The 20,007-nt window shown below is 33.3% G+C and overlaps 2 protein-coding genes across 2 annotated transcripts; both read left to right on the top strand.

Moving 5' to 3' along the window:
• The first annotated feature begins 1,982 nt into the window (after positions 1 to 1,982).
• LOC150034025 (ER lumen protein retaining receptor family protein) lies at positions 1,983 to 5,204 on the top strand. The gene is made up of 6 exons (XM_090317915.1): positions 1,983 to 2,525; positions 2,962 to 3,161; positions 4,043 to 4,183; positions 4,361 to 4,441; positions 4,539 to 4,663; positions 4,751 to 5,204. Exons 1-6 carry the CDS (start codon positions 2,303 to 2,305, stop codon positions 4,797 to 4,799), a joined length of 819 nt encoding a protein of 272 aa, XP_090174041.1. The 5' UTR covers positions 1,983 to 2,302; the 3' UTR covers positions 4,800 to 5,204.
• A 2,505-nt stretch (positions 5,205 to 7,709) lies between these two features.
• LOC150034024 (gibberellin-regulated protein 1-like) lies at positions 7,710 to 8,501 on the top strand. Its single transcript, XM_090317330.1, has 3 exons — positions 7,710 to 7,877; positions 7,955 to 8,006; positions 8,111 to 8,501. Exons 1-3 carry the CDS (start codon positions 7,794 to 7,796, stop codon positions 8,290 to 8,292), a joined length of 318 nt encoding a protein of 105 aa, XP_090173456.1. The 5' UTR covers positions 7,710 to 7,793; the 3' UTR covers positions 8,293 to 8,501.
• The last annotated feature ends 11,506 nt before the right edge of the window (positions 8,502 to 20,007 follow it).

The following is a 20,007-nucleotide window of genomic DNA, read 5'->3' as shown; positions in this document are numbered from 1 at the left end:
CCACACTTTGATGCCTAATTTAGTTCAATTAGTGTATAGTTTAACTAAGCAAACAATAAGTAAGGTTAAGACTCTTTTTTGGTGATTACTTACTTTTTCCTTTGGAGTAGGCATTTTCCTATGTCTCCTCCTCACTCCCATTAAGCTTAGGCTTGTTCATGGACTTTGGGCAACCATTATAACAATCTCCATTGTAGGAAATGTACCATGGGAACATGTTTTCAAAATTTGTATAGAAAAAGTTAATAAAGACTATTTACAAAAAACAATAAAAACGTAGGAATTAATTTTATGATTTATAAAAGTATAAAGACTAAATTTAAAATTTTAAACGAACCAATAAGAAGTGTGGAATCCATCCATGGAAGTGGATTTCAAGCCAAATTGTCGAATATCCAAATCTTCGTTCATGGGATAACTATTTCATGAGTGACAGGAAGTTAGTCTAAAGGAATCCATGGATAGAACCATCGTGATAAAGATCTCAAATAGAGTCCAAAAAATGCTTGAACTTCATTCACGTGACAATAGCCTCAACAAGCACAATAGAATCCCATAGGGATGTGACTTTCCATAACAAGATTCCATAACTTGAATTGCGAACGATGACTCCGATTCTTACCTCGCTATTTAGGAAAGCTACATTGGAGTTTAAGATTTGTGAGGAGGGGTTGATCAACGAGAAGCCTCTTTATCGAGATGATTAGACAACTTGGCCGAAGCTTGCCTACTTGACGACCAAAGGAGTCCCCCATGTTCACTACCCACTAGATAGGATGGTAAATGGGAGATATGTGGCTATAAAAAACCACTAGATGACAAATGCTATGAGCGAGAGAATTCTAATATCCAACGGGGTAAAAAATTCACAGGTCATGAAAAGAAAAAAAAAATACAGAATAGTGCATGTCAAAAGGATGAAGTATGAGATTACTTCTACCAAAGGCCGTGAATACTAGATCAGGTAGTGATAGAATAATTGGTCAATAGGAATGAGTTGAGATAAACATGCCATAAAAAAAATCTTGTCTTTTGAGGAATAAAAGAGCCCACAACAATTTAAGAAATTCTCGATGTTGAGACATGAGGAGGATGAAGCCTCTGAGGTCAAAGCAAGCCTTAGCTAACTTGTACCATCTTTGATGGAGTAAATCCCCGTATCATATATCAAAAAAACTATATGGATTGGTTGGAAGAACAAAGGGGAATACTCTTGATGAGCTCAACATCTTTCAAATAGAAAAACTCATTAATCGGAGTTTGATTCCATTACCCAACACAAAATAAAACTACCCACTGATGTCATTGTAGAAGTCGTGGAAAAGAAAGAAGCTTGAAAGTAATTTCTCTAAGGATCCATTAATAACAATAAAAATCAATTAATTGGTCGTCCCCAATCTTCTAACGACCTCCTTTGAGAGCAAACTCACAACCCCATAAAATGCTTCGCCACATATAAGAAGGGGATAACTAAGTCTACATGGAGAAAAGAGGTATTTGAAAAATACATATCCTTTAAGCCACAAGAGAGTGTTCTCTTTCCTAAATTTGCTAAGTTTGTTTGGCCAATAGAGCTTAATTGAAAACGTAGATATCACGGAAACCCAATCCATATTTTTCCTTAAGTGGCTAACCTAATGAATTTTCTTGCCTTCATTAGAGCCATTCCACAAAAAAATGGTCATAATTTTATTTAGCTCACAATATGATCCCAAAAGGCGGGTATAAGTTGGGATGGTCTAAGCCACCATCTTAATCAACACTTCTTTGCATGCTTTCGAAAACATCTGTCCCTTCTAATCTCATAAAGCTTTATACATTTTATCCTTAATGTAAGATAAAAATGTTTTTTCATTGTTAGATAAGGATGATAGAACCGTTCCTTCCCATGATTATGAACTATCTTGACATTGAGGTGATTAGTAATGACATTTTTTTCCCCTAATATTTTAAAGCATAAAAACTTGCCAAGAATATAAATGATAAAGTAGAGGCATTAAAAATTATATTTGAATGGAAAAAACACAAAAACTAGTAACCTAACTTATTAAAGGGGCAATCACAACTAAATCCCGCTCACCAATATTACACGTGTCGCCATCAAATGAATGGGAAGAATTATCATCGGGATCCTAATGGAGCATGAGATGGATCCGATCCATGGGTCTTCTTCCCGGATCTATAATCTTCCCTCACAAAAAGGCAAAATTCATCAAACCCAGAGGCGCAGAACACGAACCATCCTGACCTGACCCTTCTTCTTCCACCTGCTCGCCGAGTAAGACAGACAGGGAAGCCCGTAATGAAGGCAACCAGGAGGCCAATTCAGGCCGTAGCCACATGGGTTCGCCGCCAACCCCCCAAGATCAAGGCCTTTCTCGCCGTTGTCTCTGGAATGGCTGCTCTTGTTTTCTTGCGTTTTGTGGTTCATGACCACGATAATCTTTTCGTCGCTGCCGAGGCCGTTCACGCCATCGGAATCTCCGTCCTCATTTACAAACTCATGAAAGAGAGGACTTGCGCAGGTCTGGTCCTTGTAATTTTCTTTGTCTTAGTTTTATCATTGCCGTTTGACTCTTTTATTGATCGTGTTGAAATGTGGAATTGGTCTTAGGGTTTTATGCATTCGTAACGACCTCATTTCTTTTCGAAATTTGTTGTGATTTAATGTATTATGCAATCTCCATTAATTTTTTTTCGTTTTCTAATTAGAAAATTATTATTTTATTCAATAACAATTCGTCCTTCTTGCTCACAGAATCTTTGGAATATCCGGACGATTTTTGTTTGAGAGACAATTGTGAAATGGGATTTTATATATATATATATATACATACATACATATACATTTCTTTCCTCTACATATTAAACAATTTCAGTTCTAATTTTCCGTTCTGGTGGATCGTGTTTGTGATTGCTCTTATTTGAATTGTTTCTTGTCTTACTCATCTTTGGTTGCAGGACTTTCACTAAAATCTCAAGAACTAACGGCAATTTTTCTAGCTGTTAGACTCTATTGTAGTTTTGTCATGGAACATGATATACATACACTACTGGATACAGCAACTTTGGTAACGACTCTGTGGGTTATTTATATGATACGGTTTAAGCTTAGATCTAGCTACATGGACGACAAAGATAACTTTCCCATTTATTATGTGGTAAGTTCACTGCATACATTTCTTTGTTTTAATTCTTGGACCAGTTGTTCTGCACTTTTAAACATGAACTCAAAAAATATGGATTTTGCTTTATGGTAGTTGAGTTCTACGGTTGGATTAACATTGGCCTTTCTACTTAATATTGTTTGACCTTTTCTGGAAGTTGTGATGTGAGAGATCTGTTCTGCTACTGAATAGCCAAATAATAATGACATTTGATAACCTTGCTGCTTTTTTGAGTTTTCTTGAAAGGTAAACCGGACACTCTGTCGTTCTACAATTGAACTCTTGGATTAAATGCAACTTAAAGTTAAACCTTAAGGTCCTATAAAACGTTATAGTGCTTTTACTTTGATTTTTTTGCAATGTGAAATATGTTGGCTGCGATTTGAGTTGGAAGTTTGATATTTTTTTTTTCACTTTGCTGGATGAATGTTCATTGCCAAGAGTAGATTCCTTTTGGCTGAGTCAACAATTCAATGTCATTTGCTTCAATTATTCAGATTTTGTGCTAGCAGATTGTAGCTGGAAGTGGGACTGTCATGTTCAATCTGGTTTATGAATTACATAGCCAAATGTTTGTATATTTGGATAGGTAGCATTACTCTCTTAATCTTCCAGTGATTCAAAATCATCTTTTGATAAGTATATCTCAACCATTACACTACATAAATTGATTAGAACTGTATTGAAATGTTAGTATAAGTCATCATCTGTCTATCTTGTTGAAGCATACATTGTAGAATAAATTAAAATGGGTATTTTAAAATCCCTATGAACATGACAAAATATGATGATTTGGTAAAAATTTGAGATATGAAATTTGGTTTTTGAATTCGCTGTTTGTGACCCCTTTTTTCCTTCTTATTTCTTTGATTTAGGTGATACCCTGTGCTCTGCTATCTTTTGTGATCCATCCGACAACTGTGCATAACATAATAAATAGAATAGCCTGGGCATTTTGTGTTTATCTTGAAGCTGTTTCAGTACTACCTCAGCTCCGCGTCATGCAAAATACAAAGGTATGGGAAATGTTCTGTGTTTCACCAAATCTGAAGATTACAGACTGAATTTTGCAGGTTTCCTTTCTCAAATAATATTGACATCATTGGTATTTCAAGTTTATCCTGTTGTTTTCCTCCCTAATACTTTTCAAAAGCTTTCAATAACTTGTTTTCTCCGTTTATTCTCTGTCCTAGATTGTTGAGCCATTTACCGCACATTATGTGTTTGCCTTAGGAGTTGCAAGGTTCTTGAGTTGTGCACATTGGGTCCTACAGGTAAGTTAATTAAACCCCGAGACTCATCTTCTATTTTGGTTCGTAGATTCATTTTATTTTAATACCTTGCACTCATATGTTTCCTTGATTACTACAGGTTTTGGATACTCGTGGACGTTTGTTAACAGCATTGGGTTATGGATTATGGCCATCCATGGTTCTCCTATCGGAGATCGTTCAGACTTTCATTCTCGCTGATTTCTGTTATTATTATGTCAAGAGGTGGGTAAATATGGATTGATAATGGAATCTTAATTTTTATAGACAACTCCTTGATGAGCTTAACATAACACGCCATTCTGGTTGCAGCCTCGTTGGTGGACAGCTCGTTCTACGCCTTCCCTCTGGAGTGGTGTAACTTCAAGAAAACAGCATATGCCACATGACGGGGAAAAGAGAGGCCGTCTTGCTCGTCTTAGGCTCTATTTGGGAAGGTAGGATATGGATCTCAGTTGTTGGACTAATGCTTATACATGAAATGTGAAGGATGCATAAGTTTTCAAGACACGTAGTCTGTAGAAGTTTTTGTTTTTTTTATAACATGGTCTTACTTATTTACTATAGATTTCCACCATCTTCTCTCAAAAGGTCTGATTTTAAGATGAAAATAATATCTATCACGGGGTTTTGTTGCTTCCTGTTGAAGATGAAACCATAGGTAAACCTAACCTGCAGTGCATATGGCCTGTCTTGTCTATTTCTGCAATTAAGCTGTAACGGAAATATTTATGTCGAATGAATGAATCTTTCTTTAGGTATCAAACCCAAACTCTAATGTCATTCCTGAATTCTTCTTTTGTTCTTTATTATATATAAACATACACACACATATATATAATAGAAACATTTCATTATAAATGAAATAAGGGGAAATATAGATTGATATTTGGAATAGATAAGTTGAAACGGGTAAAAAGGGTGTTTAGTTTTGCATTAAAATAAAAGAAGGATCGAAAGAGGAGAATCGAAAGAGGAGAAAGAGTCTTTGAAAAGACGCCCATTGTGTGTCTTTTCTTAGTTTTTATACGGCTATACTTCGAAATAAAGCCTGCTTTTACCTGTTGTTCTTCAACTTTCCTAAGCTAACAAGGTATTACTAGCTCATATTTGTGACCATAGAAGGGGTTGTATCTAATCTAGTCTGTTCTCGGGTGTCTGTTTGATTGGTTTGTAAACCAAGCTGTGATCGAATGGTTTACCAGATTTGATCTTTAGCATTTGTTTAGAATCCCTTTCAATGGATGGCGTGTCTACAGCAGACGGTATAAAATGTAGAATAGAACTTTATATTATGAGTGGTATCAGAACATATTTGATAGTAATTTTATAACGGTTAAAATCACTTTTGTCATTTTCGAAATCACTATGAACATGTTCTAATCCGTTCAAACTAGTTTTGATGAGGTGAAAAATGTATTTAAAAATGCAAAATTTGGTATTAGACTAATTTTGAGTGATAATGGTTTAGAGTGATTTTAAAAATGACAAAATCATTCTCAAATATGTACAATTACTCAATTAACTTTTCTCAACGATATTCACAATCTCGATTGTTGTAATAAAATCTGGAACAAAGTTAAATTAGTCAATAAAATCATAAATAGGGCTGTTTTTTTGCCATAGAAAATTAGATAATCGTAATGGTAGCATTTTAAGATTTATAATGAAATGTATAGCAATATTTTAAAATAATTATAAATATAGTAAAATCTATCGTTGATAGACTTTAATTAAGGATATGGTCTATCACTAATTAGCATATTTGCGTCTGTCCTTAAAAAATAGAACAATATTTGAAATAATTGTTGTCTATAAGCCATTTTCATTACATAGGTGACTAGAAAAAGATAAATTTTATCTTTGCTACCTACACAAGTTCACATTAAAGGTTGGGCATCAATCAAATAATTAGCTATAATTAGAATCTCGTCATTATAATCCAAACTTTGCTAAAAATAAGAAGAAAATTGACATTATCTATATGTAAGTTATATAACATTATCTTATACAAGGATACTAGTCATAATTGATCGAGTTGGCATAATGTATAGATTATAGAGGACTTTATTCAATCTTAGTTTAAGACTTTAAGCTCATTTGCTTTTCAATAAACAAAGTGTACAGCTGTAGAGCAATTTTCCTTTGCTTTTTTACTAGAATTTCCAGCTCAACTAAAGTTCTTCCGCGTTCATTTATAATTAATATCAATAACAAATATCATAAATTTTCTTCCCTCCATATCTGTAACTCTCCTGCCTTTAATACTTCTCTTTCTAGACAATATTTTATTACATATTACTTTTTTTTTAGACAATTTTGTATAATGGAAGATTGAACCTCCGACCTCTTAGATCAGAGTACATGTCAATACTATCAAGTTAAGCTCATATTGATAATAACTTATTACTTTAGTCGCATGAAATGGTGTACTTTTAATTTTGTGTTGTTTGATATTTATAATACTTTGAAAATGAATGAATTTATTGGACATAAAATTGAATAATATGTCTAATTAGCTCTAAACTATTACTTTTATGTTCAATTATTTCTTGAATTTTTAAAATCCTCAAATAGGTTAAAAAAGTCATTTTACCTAAAAAGAAAAATGAAAGTTCATGAATTAAATTAAGGTGTGTTTGATTTAACTTTTCAAGTAATTAGTTTTGAAAATAAATCATTTTAAAAAAAATTGAAGTGTTTGACAATCACTCAAAATAGGTTTTGAACATTTTTAAAATGTATATTAAACATTTTTCATAAAACTGAAATAAAAATGATTCTATACTGTTTTTCCGATCAATCTAAATAGGCCCTAATACTTTATTATCAAAATAAATTTAATTTAATGATAATTGATTTTTTTTTGGAGTACAACCACTAGGAAGATAAACAATCGTGTCAATTATTGTTATTTGGCAAATGAGTTGCACTTTTTTTCTTTTCTCATCGTAACAAAAATTTGGTACTTGAATGAAATTTATTAGACGACTATTAAACGGCATCTTGAAAAGATGTCCCAAAATTATAGGCTATCATCTGAGGTGGAAATCTATACATGGAAAGACCCCACACTGCAATTAATTAAAAGAAAGAGACGAAAAGGAACTGACTCATTTATTTTAATTTATTTCGGTTTTTCCCCACCAGAAAAATGGATTATTCCCTTTCGCCTCGAAAATTTTGAAAAATAAAAATTTCCTCTACTTTGTCACTCACCTAACACCTCCCCTCTTTTATATTTACTATAAATATGGACATTCGTTTCTCATTTATATTCATTCTATACGTCCTCAACATTTTGAATTCCATTCTCTCTCTCAAATCTTATCTTAATTTCTCTCCTCCTAATTCCATGGTGATTTCTAAACCTTTAATTATTGCTTATCTTTTCATATCGTCCTTTCTCGTTCATACGTTGGTTGAAGCTAATAAAATGGTAAATTTTAATATCAGTCTCAATTAAACATGTTTTTTATCGTTCGAAATTATTCTTAGATTCACTTTGGATTTCAGGTGAACTCAATCGATGGTGTTGCGACTAATACGGCTAAGATTCAAAATATTGGTAAATTAATATTATTTGGCTCATTTTTTTTAACTTGATATCTTTTTAGTATTTGATAAATATATAATTGTGAAATTGTGAAATCATATATTCAATGTTTTCAGATTGTGGAGGAGCTTGTGCATCGAGGTGCAAATTATCATCAAGGCCCAACCTGTGCAAGAGGGCATGTGGCACGTGCTGTGCACGTTGTAGCTGCGTGCCGCCGGGCACTTCCGGCGGCTATGATGCCTGCCCTTGCTACGCCAGCATGACCACTCACGGCGGCCGCCGAAAGTGTCCTTAAATTATTTAATTATTCAAGAAGTTACTGTTACGAAATATCCGTCACAATTTCTTCATGCAAAGTCTGTTCTATTATGTTCATTGTCATCTTCAAGCTTTTCCAGCTTTGATTAATAAATAAAATTTTCAAAGAGTGTTTAATGTAAGAAATTAATCTAAAATAAAAGTTATATATAGGAGAAAAACCAGATTTTTCTCTCTTATTTGTTAGCTTTTCCCTATTATGTGAGTGAATATACAACAGATGTGAATTATATTTTTGTACGTTAGAAGTGCTCATTTTTTTTTTATCGTGTAATAACGCTACAATTAATGGATCAAAACCTTTTTGAAACGACCATCTTAAATTTGGCATCAGTTTTCATAACTGCAGCTTCATTCTCTCTAATTAAAGTTTGATAATTTCCAGATTTGACGTCATCATTTTTGACGTATTGCTTTGGAAGGAGAAAATATTTGAGGAGAGTGCTATAACGTCACTAGTAGGTTTACTCCCATTGATGTATATGGGCAACTAAGAACCGTATAAACTATTAATTAAGGTCACATCTACTAAATCACAATCAAAATTGTTGCAATCGTGAGATGAGCTCAAAGAAAATACAAATCTTATGTAGAACAAAAAAGTAAAAGCTTATTTGAATATGATTTCTAATACAAATATGGAGCATGAAAGCGTGTCCTATCGATTCTTTAGACATTCAGAATTTTATGCTAGACGTATTAGAAAAGTTACTATTGGAGTTTATATTCAAATCATAACGGTCCTCAATCATGAAGGGAGTGAAATTCCTTTGATAGTATTTATTGATGTAATCATAATAAAAAATATATTAGTGTTGTTTACTTATATGAAATATAGATGATTACTATAATACCCTTTTATATTTTTAATTGATTATAGCCTGGTAACTAAGAAATATGTTATATTTAAATACACTTTATCATTGTTATTTACTTATTCAAACTTTTATACTTCAAGAAATTAACACTTCTCTCAAAATTAAAAAAATGCATAATTTTACAAAAATAAAATAGTAATTTAAATTTCAATTTAGAAAAACAATATATTTTTTTCAAGAAGAACAACAATAATCTTCAGATAAATACATTAAAAAAAACAACAAATTTCAAACAAAATCTACAGTTATAGGAATCGATACTCGATGTATAACAAACGTAAGGAAAAAAAGAAAAAAAAAAGAAACACAAAATTCATAATCAGAAAGTAAGGACCCCAAAAAAAAGAAATACTTTATCATGATCGTTGTCATTATTGCTCGGATGATACGGCCAAATTGATATCTAACTTACCAAAAATGATATACGTTATTTAGGTCACAACTACTATTATCGATTTTAATTGTTGGAACAACGATCGATGACATGTAAGAGCAAAATCTAAAAAATCTTTAAAATGTCTATACAAAAAGACTAGTGGATCCCACATAATTTTTAAACGTAATTGGATTGAGTCCTCTCACCTCACAATCGGGTTATGGTGGGAATCACGAATTTTGTTATGAGAGCCACAGTTCATTACGATTACAAAATATTAGTAAATAATAACAAACGCCATTTCATGGATCCCACTTTTCTTATTACCATTTACAAGGAAGTATACATGGTCTAAGAGGTAACAGGTTAGAATCTGTTACATTGCATGTTTTGAACTAAAAAGAAGTAATAACTATAAAAGTATTTTGAATATGTATCTAACATTTATTAAGTAGCAATTTTTAATCTCTACACAAGAATAATTAAAGGGAAATCAGAATGTTAGGTGCAAACAAAGTCTTACATTACTTAGAAAATGGAGAGATTCATATATAAATGAAAACAATTATTTCCATAGGCGTGAAACTTTTTGAATTCACCCAAAAAAGCAAAGTCATATGCTTAAACTCCAAAAACTTAGTACGTGCAAGTGCACGTGTCATGTAATAATATAGTTTAAAATGGTTTTGGTCGAGTATCGTCCTTAGGGAATAGAAATTGATGTTCTTTTAGCTAGTCAAAGATTCTTCCAATTTTATTTAGAGGACTGACTTCGATGGAAAATAAATAAATTAAACTGAACTAAGAAAACAATAAAATGATCAAATATGAAGATTATCAAAGTCATCATTGAACACAATTGTGTTTGACTCTTAAAGTAATTAACACAATACCTAGATCTAAAGGTCTTTTATCGGGATTGAATCTTTTGCAAGCAATAATCTTTTGTTTCCCTTAATTATTAATTACTAATAACTTGAAACTAAATAATTAAGCAAAGCATTAAGACTCTTCAACAACAATCTCTATCGTTATGCGACTATTTTTTGTGTTTTCAAACGATAGTCTAGCATGCATGATCTAATTTAAATCCTATTTGCTAAAGCAAGATTTAAATCATGGAATTCTTTAAATATTGATCAAACATTCAAAAGTATTAAGAATAGTCGTGTTAGAAAGCGTAAATGCAATCTATCATTCAAGAAGTAAAGTGTTCAACATTACCTAAGTATTCACCTACCCCTAAAACTATGAAAAGTTTAGCCTAACATGGCTTCTATAGATAGAACCATATCAAGGATACCACAATATAGAAATTAATTAAAAAGTGGAAAAGGAAAAATAAAAATTTTGACTTCCAATCGTGTCTTAGGGATGGATTTAGCCCTTGAACGTTCTTCTTTGGTATCAAGAAAACTCCGACTGATCACAAAATTCTAGGTTAAATAGGCCAAAATTTCTAAAACTACAACGTTTTTTTTTTCCCTAAAATAATCGCCTGGTGTCGCTGTGCCAGCCTGCTGCTGTGACACCACCCTACTGCCGCGTCTAATGCCCTCTTTTGCCACAGCGAGCACCACGGCGGTGCTCATGTAGCGCCTAGGTTGCGCAACTCCACTTCGTGTAAAGCTTCGAGGCACTGTCCTGTTTTTTTTGGCACACCTTGATTTTTTTTCCTCTTTTCTTCTCTACTTGAGATATTATATTTCTAAATGTTTTATCTTTACTTAATATAATTATACAATTTAAAATTTAAAATCTGAATAAAATAAAAAAATAAAAATGTTGTTTTTATAATTTACATGGTTTGAATCATAGAGTCGGAAAAAAACCTTTAAAAACAAAATTTGGATTGTTGTCGAATATATATTTACTAAACTCAATGAATCTGAAAAACGTAAAATATAATATGGATTCTTTCCTAAACAAATCCTTATTTTTTTGAAACGGACATAATTGGATATTAACAATAGAAGAAGGGAGAAAAATAAATGAGTGAAACAAAAGTAGGTTAACATTCTGATTTATATACTCTCAAAATGAATACGATTTGAGATGTTAGTGGTGTGGGTGAATTGTGATTGGGAAAGACAATTTGGAAGGGGCCAACCACGTAATCTTGCTACAATATCAACTTTTGTAATTTGTACAAAGGAAAAGCAACAAAAGTCTATAGAACTGAATAGAAGATATAAAGTTGATTAGGAGATGTTTGTATAGTGCTTGTCAAACATCTTCCAATAATCAAACAGTACAGAAAGTTCTAAACAACTGTTTGACAACTTCATTTGCTAAAAAAGAGAGCACAAATAATTCGATCAAAACCGCGTGCTCTATGGGCAAATGACTTACAATAAGGTGCCAACGTCCATCATTATATAAAAATGCGAGTTTGCCACCTTATAATGATCATTTTTGCACACCTATGACTTTAATCTTATTATGAATATTATAATAAAAAATATATATATCCATTGCTTAGTACTTCATCATATATCACTATTAATGTTCATGTGTCTTATAGTAATTCATGCTTTGTGTTCATGTAAGTCCACATCTTACTTACCACTTTGTCTATAAATAGTGGTCTTTGGTGGATCTTAAAATCATATACCCATTGGTGAGAAATCCACACCAAATTCTACTAAATTTTCCATTGTCCAATTTTATAATTTTAGCTTTTATTTATTTATTATTATTATATAAAAATATTATTATATTATGTTTTTCCATATCCGTATTCCCGTTGTGCTCCTCAATTTCATAACATGTTATCAACACGAGCTCCTGTCATTTTCTCCACTAAAGGTAGGTCCTAAAGGTATGTAGGGTTTTCCTTCTCGTTATAATTAATAAATTAAATGTTATTTTGCATATTTAGTACATATTAAATTTCTAATATAAATATAATAGTTTGTGATAATGTTTCCATGACAAATCTTACAAAATTAGAAATCTCACCCTTTGACATTAATGGCAATAATTATTTGTCATAAGTGGTCGATGCCGAAATTCACCTGGATGCTATGAACTTAGGAAAAACAATTAAAGAAGGAAATACGACATCCAGTCAGGACAAAGCAAAAACTACGATTTTTCTTTGTCATCATCTCCACGAGGGATTGAAAATGGAGTATTTTACAATAAAGGATCCCTGTATATTGTGGAAAAAATTTGAAAGAGAGGTATGATATGAAGGATCTCTTATCAAAGAGAACCCATGAGCGGAAGCATGATTGATCCAAATTCATTTTGATAGAATTACAAGCATTCACATACATACAAACTAGTTATGCATTTCAGAACAAATTACAATATGCTTTAGAAATTAAATACAAAAAGGCTGAGAGACTTACCTGAAGAACTCTTCTTCCACAAATCTCTCGCTCTCGTGAAGAACTTGGACCAGTACCCCTCGCTATAACTACGATCGTCTAGCAAATTGTCTGGTCACGAACAAACTTCTCCACGAACAAGTAAACTCTCAGACACCACCACTCAGTAACCTTGGTATGCTCAAAGTAAGAATCCAGGAGGTGTGTGCTCTGTTGGATTTGGTAAAGGTTTGGAGGAAACAACGATTGAACTCAATGACCAAGTAAGTGGGAGAGTATAGTGTCTATTGTATAGACTTTGTGCTTGATCGTTTAGTAAAATTTCAGCAAGTACATGATCGTTTAGGAAATCGGGTGTGATCGTTTACACGTTAGTGAAGCTCGCTGACCACATGATCGTTTAGTAAAAAGCTACTCGATCATTTAGAAAATGGCGCGTGTACACGATCGTTTAGACAAACACTTGAAGGCTGTTTAGACAAACACTCATGAGCTAAACGATAAACTGTGTACTTAATGAAGCGATTCTTTACAAAATGAAAACATTTTCATTTTATCCTTCAATTATGAAAACTGAATCCAATCTCCCATTTTCATGCATGGTTAAAGGAGAAACCACCCACAATTATCTCATAATTGTTTTTAATTATAAATAAATATAATAACTAACTTATCATATTATATTTATAACCTATAGTTTTAATATCACATCATATATAACATTTAAACCATAGTCTTATTCTCATTTACTTGATATAAATCATATTTATATCATATTCCTTCAATTAATATATCTCATACATCATGTCAACTATATCATATATAATTGAACCAATTTAATCATATCATATATAATCAAACTCCCTCTTGTCAATTTAAACACTTCAAATTGACCCAAAAACTTATTCTCAACTTGAATCCATTGAGCTACCAAGGGGACCTTATGGACCTGTAGCTTGAAGCTCCAACGGTACGTGAATAGCTGACTGAACTCTTTAGTCATGAGATCTATCATCCGTTAACTGTCGGACACTCCACTAAAGATCGACAACTACACTCTTCTCACTACAGATATATTTCTATGTCCATCGGATATAACTAGTCAACAGTACGATAATCCTTCATAGATGCTCGTAAGTATATCTGGGCCAATTTACCGTTTTATCCCTATAGTTACATCTAACTTCTTAAGTACCACTGATCCCTTTAATGAACAATACATCATAGTCCTACTATGAGTGGACATCTCTTGGACCATAAAAAGGTGTGAGACGCCACATCGTTCAAGCCCGGGAATCAGTCCTTAAGGGAGTAATCTATATACTTACCCCTACTTCGGGGAATGAGTGAATTCCATCTTGTGTAGCTGAGTTCCCAACTCCCCAATCAGACGAATCTCCAAAGTGGTAGGTTTGAGTCGACAATTTGGCCACTTACACTCATGCAAATCAAAGGACCGCCCTCAAAGGCAGAAGTTTCCAACTCACTCAAGATTAAGGTCATGTTACCTATGGTCGTCCTAGTGAAGTGAAGTCTCTCTCATGAATGACGTTATATAACAAGACTATACACTTCGTGGTCCAGTCTTATACAAATTCCTTTGTATAGGATAACCCTGCTCTCATGTTTCCACATGAATCACTATAAGAAAAAGGAGTTCTCCCGACGCCTAAATAGAGTGTCGGGAGAGACGATCTCTCCCGAAGACGTAAATACCCGTCGGGAGTTCCCGACGCCGTAAAGAATTGTCGGGAGTTCCGATGCCGGTCTCAGGCCGTCGGGAGTTCCCAAGAACTCCCGATAGCTCTCCCGATGCCCATTTCTTCTTCCCCACTCCCCCATTTTTTCCCATTTTTCCAAAACCCTAACACCATCTCCCCCGCCCTCCTAAACTGGTGCCGCCAACGATTTTTCTTCCTCTCCTTCTCAAATTTTTCCCTCATTCTCCCATTTTCCTCATTATTCTTCACCATTCTTCCTCCCTCTTCTCATTTTCCCATCCTTTTACACCTTACCTCATATTTTCTCCATTTTTTCCGTCCCAATTTTCTCCAATTTCTACCTTTATAATATAAAAAGTGTTTTTCCACCAACTCCTCTCCATCCCTCTCCCATTTTCCTCCCTTTCCCCCCATTTTTCCTCCGCCGCCGCCGCTCCTCCCTTCGGTCAGCAGCTGCAATCAACTACCTGTCGCCGCCGTCATCTCCTTGCCGATAATCTTCTCATTTTATTTTATCTTGTATATTTATTTAAATCATTATTTCACATTTTTTTGTGCAAATCATGCCCATTAAAATGTGTTTCAATATTGTATTCGCTTTTGTTAATTCTCTGAAATTATTGTACAAATCATGCCCATTAATATCATGCCCATTAAAATGTGTTTCGATATTGTATTCGCTTTTGTTAATTCTTTGAAATTGTTGTACAAATCATGTCCATTAAAATCATGCCCATTAAAATCTTCTCTGAATTTTTTTTTTTTTTTTTTTTACAAATCATGCCCATTAATATCTCGTCAATTTTGCAGAAGATATTTGTTTTACAATTCTCTAAAATTGTTGAGAGTAATTTTATAATGAACATGTCATATGATGTTGGTTATTTAGAGCCTAAGCATGCATGATTTAACATTTCGAAGTTGTTGAATAGATGAAAGGCCTATATTAATCTAGAAAATATAAAATAAATCTTTAAACCTCCAATTTGGTACTTAATAGGTCCCTAACACATTTAGTATTTTAAAAAAGTTCAAAGAATCTACTTAATAGGTCCCTAACACATTTAATATTTTGAAAGCTTGGAGACGTACTAAATAAAACATTTGAAAGTTGTTAAGACAATTTAAACGGTCTAAGGACCTATGTGTTTATTTTGCCTTAAAAAATGAAAATTATGGAACTCAATGCTTAATAATACTTTGTACTTTTTCCTCTAATCCAGGTTATTGTTTTGGATTATAAGTTGGTAAGAAAATATTTATTTTTAAGGATGAATAAAGAATGGATTAATAAGGAATAAGTTATCAGTAGAGTATAGGGAAGGAGTATCAAAGTTCTTAGATATGGCAATATTTCATGTTAATGATTCCAGACGAATAAGATGTCCATGCAAGAATTGTATGAATTCAATTTGGGAAAAGATAGATATTATGGAACGAAATCTATTAACATATGGAATATCTCCCTCACATTGTGAATGGGTATATCATGGAGAGCCACTAAACTTATCTAGAAGTCATACAAGTCATTCAATACAGAATGTTGAAGTAGATAGTATAGAGAGTAATGCTGTCAAAGAAAATGAGATTTTGAATCTTATAAACGATTTACAAGTTCCAATTGAAAACGAAAATGCAAATGAAGGAAGGATTGGGAATGAAATTTCCTTTAATGGTCAAGAAAGAGATACCACGAACTTATTCGAGGATTTAATGAATGAAGCACGTAATGAATTATACCCTGGGTGTTTGCAATTTTCGTCCTTGAACTTTTTAGTGAAGTTGATGCATATCAAAGTTCTAAACGGCTGGAGTAACAAATCGTTTGACATGTTGCTGGAATTGTTAAAAGCAGCGTTTCCAGCTGGCACCTCTATACCTACTTCCTTTTATGAAGCCAGGCGAAAATTGCGTGATTTAGGCCTAGGTTATGAGTCTATTCACGCGTGCAAATATGATTGTGTATTGTATTGGAAAGAGTTTGTAGATTTGCAACAATGCCCTGTTTGTGGTGACTCGGTACAAAGTTAATGATGGCAAGGGTAAAAAAATACCACATAAGGTATTGCATCATTTTCCATTGATACCGAGATTAAAACGATTTTTTTGCATAAAAAAAAGACGCTTCTGACATGAGATGGCATAAAGATAAGTGAGTTGAAACGGATGATGTATTGCAACATCCAGCTGATGCAGAGGGGTGGAAACATTTTGATCGTGAATTCCCTCATTTCGCTTTAGATCCTGGAAATGTTCGTTTGGGATTAGCTTCAGATGGCTTTAATCCATTTAGAAATATGAGCACTTCTTATAGTATGTGGCCTGTGGTGATAATTCCTTATAATTTGCCCCCTTGGAAATGCATGAAGGAAACAAACTTCTTCATGGCTTTGCTCATACCTGGTCCAAAATCTCCTGGAAAGGAAATTGATGTTTACTTGCAACCGTTGATTGAAAAGTTGAAAGAGTTGTGGACAATTGGTGTACGAACTTATGATTCTGTTGCTGGTGAGTTTTTTCAACTATATGCTACCTTATTATGGACGATTAATGACTTCCCTACGTACGGTGACTTATCTGGATGGAATACAAAAGGTTATCAAGCATGTCCAATATGCAAAGCAGATAACTCGTCCTTCGGGATAAGAGGAAAAATATCATTTATGGGACATCGACGTTATCTTCTGGAGAATCATAGTTGGCGTCGAAGTAGACAACATGATGGAAAAGTTGGATGTAGACCTCCACCAGTCGTAATGAATGGAGAAGAGATATTACAACAAATAAATACGCTAAACTTTTTTGTACTTAGCAAACATCCATCGAAGAAAGACAAAAAAAAGAAAGCGAATTCTAAATTGGACTAAAAAAAGTATTTTTTTCCAACTTCCATATTGATCCAGACTATTGTTACGACATAAATTGGATGTAATGCATATTGAAAAAAATATATGCGACAATTTGGTGGGCACATTGTTAAATATTATGAGCACACATGAGTGATGTGAGGATACAAAAAGGTGGTTTTATCACCTACACAATTGAGGTTAAAATCCAATTATAAGAGTTATACTTGGATAAACCACATAGACTTAGGGTTGTTTTATTAGCCGAAAAGAACCTAAGTATAAATTTACCCAATAGAACACTTCAGTGGCAGTAGTTTAATAACTTCTATATGATAGAGTTATTAGAAAACTTCAATGGAAGATTAATAACATATACGATATGTTATTTTTAGCTCTCACGTCTCTAAAAGTTCACAATCCAGATTTAAGCGGTACTTCATGTCACCCTGGAAGTGACCTCCATTCGGAAAGTACTTTTTAGCTTAAATATAGATTTCGGTGAATAAGAGGAAGTTGTTAAAACATAAATAAGTCTATTATTCGATATACATATTTCAACTGCTACATCTTCACATAGTTTACACCGTGAGATTCATATGACGCTTCGTGTCACCCTTGAAGTGACCTCCATTCGGAAAGTGTTTTGTATGAGTCAATATCAAGGTAAACGGAGGAAGTAGTTCATAGTAAGTGGGTGAGGATATGTGTCAATATATCCTACGGTCTCCTCCAATAGTTTGAACTGTGAGATTCCTATGTTGTGCTTGCTTGTTTGCTTTAGGCGGCCCTTTGCTATTTATTTAGCGATAGCTATCCCCTCGGAGGGTTGTAACATAGGATTTGGAACAACTTTGGCTTTAGTAAAATGAATAGGGTCTTATAGTTTTGTCTTGGATATTGTCTTCTATTTCGAAGGCAAATTCATACCGTCTTATAGGATCTGAAAATGGCGGGTCACACTTACAAAAATTACTAAATTGTTAGTAAAGATCTTGACCGAAAATGATAACTAAACAACTATAGGAATAAGAGTTATTTCGGAGTTAGTGTTTGGTCAAAATTGTTTGCTTTAGTGAAGGAGTATCTGACTGCCCCTCGATAGCACATATTCTGACTCACTAAAGTATCGTTGCAAATAAATAATGGTTATGGGTACATTATTACTTTTTGCTAAAACTTGATTTTGGATTTAGTTACAATTTGCTAATTAGAATTTGTTTGAATTTTATCAACATGTCAAATTCTAGTATACTTACTTTCGATGTACATAATAGTAAAATCAAATCGACAAACAAATATGATTAGTATCTCTCAACTCATATGAAATTATGAATTATGTAGATGAGAATGCACAATTCGAACAACAAGAGAAATATGATTTACTTGTTATCGAAGCATGTTTATTGGAAAACAATAAAATCTGGATAATTGATTCAGGTGTCGCTAATCATATATGTACTTTCTCACAGGAAATAAGTTCTTGAAGACAGTTGACAGAAGGTGAAACAATTTTTAAGGTAGGGGCCGGGGAGATTGTTTCAACCAAAGCAGTGGGAGATATGAAGTTATTTATAGAAGATTAGTACATTTATTTAAAAAAATGTATATTATATTCCTTCTATGAAAAGAAATCTAATTTCTATCTCCTGTTTGCTAGAATAAAATTATAAAGTTTATTTCGAAAATGGTTAAGTGTTCATCAAAATGGGAAATAAACAAATTTACTCTGCAAAGTTAGGAAATAACTTGTATAAGTTAAAACCAACTGAAGTCAAAGCTGTTTTGAACATAGAGATGTTTAAAACTGCTGGGACTCATAAGAAAGAGAAGATTTCTCCAAATGCCTATCTAGGTCACATAAATCTCAACAGGATTGAGAGATAAGAACGGTCTTTTAAACAAGTTGGAAGACAGTTCATTACCACCATGTGAGTCCTGTCTTGAGGGTAAAATGACAAAAAGATCTTTTTCTAGAAAAGGTCTTAGAGCCAAAGAAACCCTAGAGCTGATTCATTCATACCTTTGTGGGCCTCTAAATGTTAGAACAAGAGGAGGGTATGAATATTTCATCAGTTTTATAGATGATTATTCTAGGTATGGGCATATTTACCTAATGCACCAAAAGTCTGAAACTTTTGAAAAGTTCAAAGAGTATAAGGCTAAGGTTCATAACCAATTAGGTAAAAAGATTAAAACATTTCGATTGGATCGAGGTGGTGAGTATGTAGACACAGAATTCCATAACTATTTGATAAAACATGGAATTCAGTCTCAACTCACAGCCCCTGGCACACCCCAGCAAAATGGTGTGGCAGAGAGGAGAAATAAAACCTTGTTGGACATGGTTCGTTCTATGCTGAGTTACGCTCAGTTACCAAATTCTTTTTGGGGACATGCAATTGGGACTCTACTGTATATTTTGAACACGGTTCCCTAAAAAATTGTTTCTAAAACACCTTACGAGCTCTGGAGAGGACGTAAAGGAAATTTATATCACTTCAAAATTTGGGGTTGTCTAGCACATGTGTTGGTG

This window comes from Benincasa hispida, chromosome 9 (genome assembly GCF_027475165.1).
Source record: "Benincasa hispida cultivar pf3 chromosome 9, pf3_genome.v1.1, whole genome shotgun sequence".
In the NCBI taxonomy this organism is placed as follows: Eukaryota; Viridiplantae; Streptophyta; class Magnoliopsida; order Cucurbitales; family Cucurbitaceae; genus Benincasa; species Benincasa hispida.
This window is presented reverse-complemented; position numbering and strand designations above follow the sequence as displayed.